The sequence below is a fragment of the Dendrobates tinctorius genome, unplaced genomic scaffold (assembly GCF_039654945.1).
Source record: "Dendrobates tinctorius isolate UK_male_01 unplaced genomic scaffold, ASM3965494v1 ptg000342l, whole genome shotgun sequence".
Lineage (NCBI taxonomy): Eukaryota > Metazoa > Chordata > Amphibia > Anura > Dendrobatidae > Dendrobates > Dendrobates tinctorius.
Genome location: NW_027362008.1, coordinates 1,382,930 through 1,392,047, shown reverse-complemented (window position 1 = coordinate 1,392,047; position 9,118 = coordinate 1,382,930). Strand labels below are relative to the sequence as shown.

The 9,118-nt window shown below is 45.9% G+C and overlaps 1 protein-coding gene across 1 annotated transcript in view; it reads right to left on the bottom strand.

Moving 5' to 3' along the window:
• Positions 1-1,441: 1,441 nt before the first annotated feature.
• Positions 1,442-9,118, bottom strand: part of LOC141074922 (uncharacterized) — a 56,445-nt gene continuing 48,768 nt past the window's right edge. The window contains exon 9 of the mRNA XM_073562236.1: positions 1,442-3,351. Coding sequence (XP_073418337.1) covers positions 1,715-3,351 — 1,637 coding nt within the window. The 3' untranslated portion in view covers positions 1,442-1,714. The remainder of the gene's footprint in view (positions 3,352-9,118) is intronic.

Here is a 9,118-nt window from a genome sequence, read left to right as displayed (position 1 = left end):
AACTCCTGTTGTATCAACCCATACACACAGCTCCTCTTCGTCACATTCCACCCCACAAACAGCTCTTCTGTTATGTCCCCCACCACTCAGCTCATATCCATTATATTCCCCCCTACACAGCTCTTTATCATATCCCCACACACGGCTCCTCTCTGTCATATTCTCCCCACACACAGCTCCTCTCCGTCATATCCCCACGCACACACGCAGTTCCTTTCTTTTATATTCCCCCTATACACAGCTCCTGTCATATTCCCCACAGCTCCTGTTATATTACTCCTCTCACACACAGCTCCATTGTTATATTCCTCCACACATACACAGCAAATCTCCAATATATTTGCCCCAACACACATGCAGCTCCTCTCCATTATATTCCACCCACACACAGCTCCTGTTATATTCCCCACACACAGCTCATATCCCCCGCACACACCTCCTTTCAGTTATATCCCTCCCACACACAACTCCTGTTATATTGCCCCCACACATAGCTTATCTGTCATATTCCCCCCCACAGCTCCTCTATTATATCCCCCCACACACAGCTTTTCTCCATTATATTCCCCCCACCCAGCACCTGTTATATCACCCCACACAAACAGCTTATGTTCCCCAAGACACTACTCATATCCATCATACTCCCCCCCACACCGCTCCTGTCCATTATATCCCCCACATAGTTCCTCAGTTATATCCCACCACACACAGCTCCTGTTATATTCCCTCTCAAACAGCTCATACTCATCATATTACCCAACACACAGCTCCTGTTATATTCCCCCACACAACTCCTCTCCATTATATCCCCCCTCACACAGCTCCTCTCCGTTATATTCCCCCACACAGCTACTCTTTCTTATATCCCCCACGCACAGCTTCTCTGCTATATTCCCCCAACACACAGCTCATATCCATCATATTCCTCCAACACATGGCTCCTCTGTTATATCCCCCCACACACAGCACTTTTGTTATATTCCCCAACACACAGCTCATATCCATCATATTCCTCCCACACATGGCTCCTCTCTGTTATATCCCCCCACACACAGCACTTTTGTTATATTCCCCAACACACAGCTCATATCCATCATATTCCCCCCACACATGGCTCCTCTCTGTTATATCTCCCCACAAACACAGCTCCTCTCTGTTATATACCCCCCACACAGCTCTTCTCCCTTATATTCCCCCCACAGAGGTCCGGTTATAGTCCCCCAACACACAGCTCATATCCAGCATATTACCATGCACAGCTCCTCTCTGTTATGTTCCCACACTCACAGCTCCTCTCTGTCATATTCCCCCTCACACAACTCCTCTCCATTATATTCCCCCCACAAAATGTTCTATGAAACAGTGTTGGCAAAATATTAGAAATTGTTTTTAAGTTCAGTGAGATATAATTAAATCTTATCCAAGGGGGTGTACTCATTTATACTGAGCAATGTTTATTAAAATTTATAAACAAGAGGGCAAATAATTACAGTTTATTTCCTGCATACTTTCTCTCATTACAAGATATGATTTATGTATGAACGATTTCTCACATTCTGAACATTTTTCAATGCGTGACTTCTCTCGTGGCTCACTAGATTTCATTTTTTGTAAAGCATTTTCCACATTGTAAACATGAAAATGGTTTCTCCCCTGTGTGAATTCTTTGATGTCTAACAAGACATGATTTATCTCTAAAACATTTTCCACATTCTTAAGATGAATATGGGGTCTCTCCAGTATGAATGCTCTGATGTCTACTAAGACTCCCTTTAACTCTAAAAGACTTCCCACATACTGAGCATGAATAAGGATTCTCCCCTGTGTGAATTCTCTGATGTATAATAAGATACCTTTTATATGTGAAGGACTTCCCACATTCCGCACATGAAAATGGATTTTCTCCAGTGTGAATTCTCTCATGCACATCAACTTGTGATTTATATAAAAAGCATTTCCCACATTCTGAACATGAAAATGGCTTCTCCCCTGTGTGGATTCTCTGATGTTTAATAAGACTCCTTTTAGCTGTGAAGAACTTCCCACATTCCGAACATGAAAATGGCTTTTCTCCTGTGTGAATTCTCTCATGCATAGCGACATGTGATTTATATAAAAAACATTTCCCGCATTCTAAACATGAATATGGAGCCTCTCCTGCATGAATTCTCTGATGTTTAATAAGACTCCTTTTAGCTGTGAAGAGCTTCCCACATTCTGAACAAGAACATGGCTTCTCTCCTGCGTGAATTCTCTGATGTGCAATTAAATTCCCTTTTTCTGTGTAAGATTTCCCACATTCAGAACATGAATATGGTTTCTCTCCCTTGTGAATTTTCTGATGTTTAATAAGACTCCATTTATCTGTGAAGGCCTTCCCACATTCTGAACATGAAAATGGCTTTTCTCCCGTGTGAATTCTCTCATGCATAGCAACTTGTGATTTATATAAAAAACATTTCCCACATTCAGAACATGAATATGGCTTCTCTCCTTTGTGAATTCTCTGATGTTTTATAAGACTCCCTTTACCTGTGAAGAACTTCCCACATTCTGAACATGAATATGGCTTCTCTCCTGTGTGAATTCTCTGATGCATAATAAAATTCCCTTTATCTGTGAAAGATTTCTCACATTCTGAACATGAATATAGCTTCTCTCCTGTATGTATTCTCTGATGTCTAATAAGACCGCCTTTATCTGTGAAGGACTTTTCACATTCCAAACATGAAAATGGCTTCTCTCCTTTGTGAATTCTTTGATGTTTAGTAAGATTCCCTTTATCTGTAAAGCATTTTCCACAAGCCGAACAGGAGTATGGCTTTTCTCCTGTATGAATTCTCTGATGTCTAATAAGACCGCTTTTATCTGTGAAGGACTTCACACATTCCGAACATGAAAATGGCTTCTCTACTGTATGAATTCTCTGATGTGTAATAAGACTCCCTTTATCTGTGAAGCATTTCCCACATTCCGAACATGAAAATGACTTTTCTCCTGTGTGACTTCTCTCATGTCTAACAAATTTTGATTTCTTTGTAAAGCATTTCCCACATTCTGAACAGGAGTATGGCTTCTCTCCTTTGTGTTTCCCTTGTGTTAAAACATCTGAGTTTCCAGTAAGTTGCTTGTCACCCTGAAATCTTGTATCCACTTTGTCACCTGGAATTGTGGTAACAATGTGAGATTGCTCAGGAGAGGGTTCCTCATGATTAGGAGGAGTATAAGAACGTGAAGTGCTGTGAAGTCCAGGAGATCCATGAAGGGGAATGAGGTTTTCTCCATTAGACTGCTTCCTGATATCTTCTTTTTTACAAATTAGTGAAAAACTGTTATTCTCACAAGAATTTCCTATAAGGATGAAAGATAGAAAAAATTCACATCCAATCTACAACACAAAAGGGATTACTAAATTTATTTTATGCAGCGCCCAATGAAGACCCTCGTCAGTGAAAGTAATAAGAAAAACAACTACATGTCATAACATTAACACAATGATGGGTAAAATGAATAACAATTATAAACTGGTGACATTGGCACAAGTCAGGGGTGGCAGAGATTAGACAGCAAATAGACAGTTCTTAAAGGGAACCTGCCATCAGGATTTACCCCCCTAATGTACCACCAGTGCCATTTCACTCTCTCAAGCTTCCTATCATGCCCTTAGTATAGAAAAGTGTCCAGACAATTAAAAATAGAGTTTTAATATTTCAGTACCGTATGCAAATGAGATTGATTAGTCACAAAGGTGGCCCTACATCCGCGAGTAGCCGAGCTCAGGGCACCGTAATCATGTCCTCAGTATGACCCAGGGCATCATAGGAAACTTTAGAAGACGGCAATAGCTCTGAAGGCACATTAACTCCTTAGGACCCAGCCAGGGGCGTAACTAGAACTGATTGGGCCCCATAGCAAACTTTTAAACGGGGCCCCTTCAAGACACACCCCCTTCAAGACACACACACCCTTCCCGATAATGCATACTAGAGTCACATTAAGTCACATTATCCACAGGATAGGTGATCGCTTAGGTCCGACCATTAGACACTGCACCGATTGGTAGAGTGAGGATGTTTTATCCCTGATAGGACACTTATCCCCATTTTAAAATGGAATGGCAGGTGGGATATCTGACCGAAGCTCCATTCATTCTCTTTGGGGCTTTTATAAAAAAACAAGTTCAGCCACTGAGGGAATGAATGGATCAGTGATCAAGTCAGACATGCCACTCCAGTCTAATGAGGATAAAAGCTCCACATTCTGCCGACTGGGTCCACATAGTCCGCCATACAATATTATGGGCAACCACATAGTCAACCATAATATATTATGGGCAACCACATAGTCCGCCATACAGTATTATGGGCAACCACAAAGTCCACCATACAGTATTATGGTCACCACATAGTCCGCCATACAGTATTATGGGCACCACATAGTCCACCATACAGTATTATGGGAAACCACATAGTCCACCATACAGTATTATGGGAAACCACATAGTCTTCCATACAGTATTATGAGCATCCACATAGTCCGCCATACAGTATTATGTGCAACCACATAGTCCGCCATACAGTATTATGTGCAACCACATAGTCCGCCATACAGTATTATGGGCACCACATAGTCCACCATACAGTATTATGGGCACCACATAGTCCACCATACAGTATTATGGGAAACCACATAGTCCTCCATACAGTATTATGAGCATCCACATAGTCCGCCATACAGTATTATGTGCAACCACATAGTCCGCCATACAGTATTATGTGCAACCACATAGTCCGCCATACAGTATTATGGGCAACCACATAGTCAACCATACAATATTATGGGCAACCACATAGTCCGCCATACAGTATTATGGGCACCTCATAGTCCAGTATACAGTATTATGGGCACCTCATAGTCCAGTATACAGTATTATGGGCACCACATAGTCCACCATACAGTATTATGGGCAACCACATAGTCCGCCATACAGTATTATGGGCACCTCATAGTCCAGTATACAGTATTATGGGCACCACATAGTCCACCATACAGTATTATGGGCAACACATAGTCCTCCATACAGTATTATGAGCACCCACATAGTCTGCCATACAGTATTATGTGCAACCACATAGTCCGCCATACAGTATTATGTGCCCCATATAATGCTACTCCATACAGTATTATGGGGCACCTGCTCCTTCATACAGTATTATGGGCCCCCTGCTCCTCCATGGAGCACATTATGGCCCCCCTGCTCCTCACTGCAGGACATTATGGCCCCCCTGCTCCTCCATGCAGCACATTATGGCCTCCCCTGCTCCTCCATGCAGCACATTATGGCCCCCGTGCTCCTCCATGCAGCATACCATGGCCTCCTCTGCTCCGGAACAGCTTCCAGCGAGCATGGTGACGAGAATGATATACTATTAAACTGCGTAGGCGACAACCATGGGCCCCCAGAAAGCTATTTTTCCTCTCAGTGGGACCCCATCAGGTAGCCGGCACTTCCAGGGAGGATGGTGACGTACTATTAACACAGCATAGGGGCGACCACCATTGCGTGGGGCCCCAGAAACCTATTTTTCCTCTCATTGGGGCCCCATCACCAGGGAGGGTGCAGAGACAGCAGAGCAGTTCACCACACCAGGCTAGCCAGCTCTACACAGGGCAGGCCACAGGGCAGGAGTCAGACAGAGGGAGCCCGGCGGAGAGCACACAATCACACACCACCACAGAGCGGGGCCCGGGCCGGCACTGCAGGACAGCGGTAGTCGGGAGCCGGCAGAGCTGTATGACCGAGGAGGAGGAGGAGGACACTGGACACACTGAGCAGGCCGCAGGGCTGCAGGAGTCAGACAGGGAGCCCGGCAGAGAGCACACAACATTACCACCACCACCACCACACAGCCGGGCCGGCACTGCAGGACAGTGGTAGTCGTGAGCCGGCAGAGCTGCATGACCGAGGAGGACACTGGACACACTGAGCAGGCCGCAGGGCTGCAGGAGTCAGACAGGGAGCCTGGCAGAGAGCACACAACAGCACCACCACCACACAGCCGGGCCGGCACTGCAGGACAGCGGTAGTCGGGAGCCGGCAGAGCTGCATGACCGAGGAGGAGGACACTGGACGCACTGAGCAGGGCTGCCTGCAGGAGTCAGACAGGGAGCCCAGCAGAGAGTCCACCACCACCATCCACCACCACCACCACACAGCCGGCAGAGCAGAGAGAGTCCCCCACCCACCACCACACAGACACAGCCATCAGCCGAGGACATTGGACTAGTCTGTGTCACTGTGTGACTGTCTCCTGAGTCCCGGCCCTAGTGTCCCCTGCTGGACCCTTTCCCTGCTATTTTATACATTGATCGACTGACTAGTCACTAGTGTGACTCACTCACCGGACCCGCTGACAGGAGGGCTCAGGGATTGCGGCAACACTACAGTCAGACAGACACAAGCGGGAGCAGCAGCACAGGATGAGCGCCGACGACGTCCTCTGCTCTGTGTGCTGGCGCTGCTATTAGCCAGGCAGCAGCCAGCTACAGGAGAGGAAATAGCGCGGGGCGGTGACTCACCGCCGCGCGAACCACTGCAGACAGCAGAAGGACCAGGTCACGCGACGGTCAGGGCCCAGGAGAGTGACTCACTGTCACGTGACTGACCAGACACAAACAGTGACTGTCAGGAGCCGCCGCCGCTGGAGACAGCCAGCCAGGGAGCCGCCACCCGACCGCGCGCACAACCTAAAAGTGCACGCGCGCTCTTACATTTAAAGGGGCAGGATTCAGAAATCTAAAGGGCCCCCCGCGACCCTCGGGGCCCACCGGCACCGGGCATTTACCAGGTAGCCCGCTAGGCCAGACCGATCCTGCCCCTGAGCCTCCCTCCCCTCCGTTATACTCAGTCACCTCTCTCCTGTCTCTGTCTCTTGCAGCCCCCCGGCTGGTGCTTGTTCCATCTTCTCAATCCATTCTAATCTCAGCGCTGTTCTACTTCTTCCTGCTTTCAGCGTCCACGTGGTGCCGCTCATTACATATGCGCATATGTAATGAGCCACTCATTACTTATGTACATAGGTAATTAGCGGATGCTGAAAGCAGGAAGAACTGCGCTGAGAACTGAAGATGGAATAAGCACGGGGCCCGGGGCTGCCTGCAAGTGCAAGAGAAATGCTAGGGGAGGAGCTGTAGTTAATTGCACTACCCAGGTAGCGCTGATTGGAGCCGGGGCCCCGGGCCCCTATATGGGCAGGGCCCCAAAGCAACCGCTTTGGCTGCTACCCCGGTAGTTACGCCACTGGACCAAGCCACTTTGTAAGTTCCGTACGTTCTTACTATTGTCACTTTATGTGGTAATAACTCTGGAGCTTCCACACATCCCACTGATTCTGAGATAGTTTTTGTGACATATTGTACTTCATGTTTGTGGTAAATTGTGGTTGCCATTATTTGCATTCATCTATGAAAATATCAAAAATTTGACTTTTTTTTTATTTTTATCCCCATTCGCGAGTAGCCGAGCTCCAGACACCATAATCATGTCCTCAGTATGCCCCAGGGCATCTTAGGAAACCTTAGAAGACTGAAATAGCTCTGAAGGCACATTAACTCCTTAGGAGCAAGCCACTTTGTAAGTTCCGTACGTTAATGACCGAGCCTCATTCTGACCCCTGTCACTTTATGTGGTAATAACTCTGGAGCCTCCACACATCCCACAGATTCTGAGATTGGTTTTTGTGACATATTGTACTTCATGTTTGTATTTCGCAGTTTACAAATTTTTAATTTTTATCCCCTTAAACCATAAAGTTAAATAATCAAAAAATGTTTAAGGAATATCATTTCCCACATGTCTACTTTACATGAGAATCATTTTTGAAACACTTTTTTTTGTTAGGAAGTTAAAAGGATTAAAAATTTATCAGCAATTTCTCTTTTTTCCAACCAAACTATACTTCTCTAGAGACCACTTCACATTTGAAGTGACTTTGAGGGGCCTATGTGACAGAAATTACAAAAGTGACACCATTCAAAAAACTGCACCCCTCAGGGCACTCAAAACCACATTCAAGAAGTTTATTAACCCTTCCAGTGCGTCACAGGAATTAAACCAATGTGGAAGGAAAAAATAAACATTTAGGCTATGTGCACGTGTTCGGAAATGCTGCGGAAATTTCCACAACTCCCGCCGCGGGTAAAACGCATGCGGAATTCGCATGCTTTTTCCCGCTAAACACAAGCGTTTTGCAAGCATATTTAGCTTGCAGAATGCTTGCGCTTTCCAAGCGATTTGAAGCATCGCTTGGAAAGGTGATTGACAGGTTGGTCACACACAAGCATAGCGCTTGACAAGTGTGACCAACTTTTTACTATTAATGCTGCCCATGCAGCATCAATAGTAAAAGACAGGATGTTAAAAATAATTTAAAAAATTTAAAAAAATGGTTATTCTCACCAACCGACGGCCCCCGATCTCCTCAGCGGAGCTCCCGGCATGTTCTGGTCCCCGGTGATGCTTTGCGCGAAGAACCTTTGTGACGTCACGCTTGCGAGAGCGCGACGTCATCTCAAGTGATTCGTGCAAAGCATCACTGGGACCGGAAGATGCTGGCAGCGTGGTTAGAGGCGGGAAAGACTCCGGGGGCCATCAGAGGGTGAGTATATCCTGATTTTTTATTTTAAATCTATTTTGTACAGGATTATGGTACCCAGGGCATGGAGGACAGTCTCCTCTCCTCCAGACCCTGGGTACCATCCGCACATTGAGCGCTCACTTTACGCATGGTGGGCATAGCCACATGTGTAAAGTAAGCGTTTCAATGCAATCCTATGGGTGAGGAATCGCCGCATTCCGCATAAAGAATGAACATGCTGCATATTTTTCTGCTATGCAATGCGGAATCCCATAGGATTGCATGGGATGCGTTTTCTTAGCATTTTTGCAGCAGAAAAACACAGCGAAAACGCTAAAAAAATCAACGTGTGCACATAGCCTTAAATTTTTCCACCACAAAAATGTTGCTGTAGCGCCAAAGTTTTAATTTTCAAAAAATTAAAAGCAGAAAATGCATGATACAATTTGTTGTGCAATTTCTCCTGAGCATGCCAATATCCC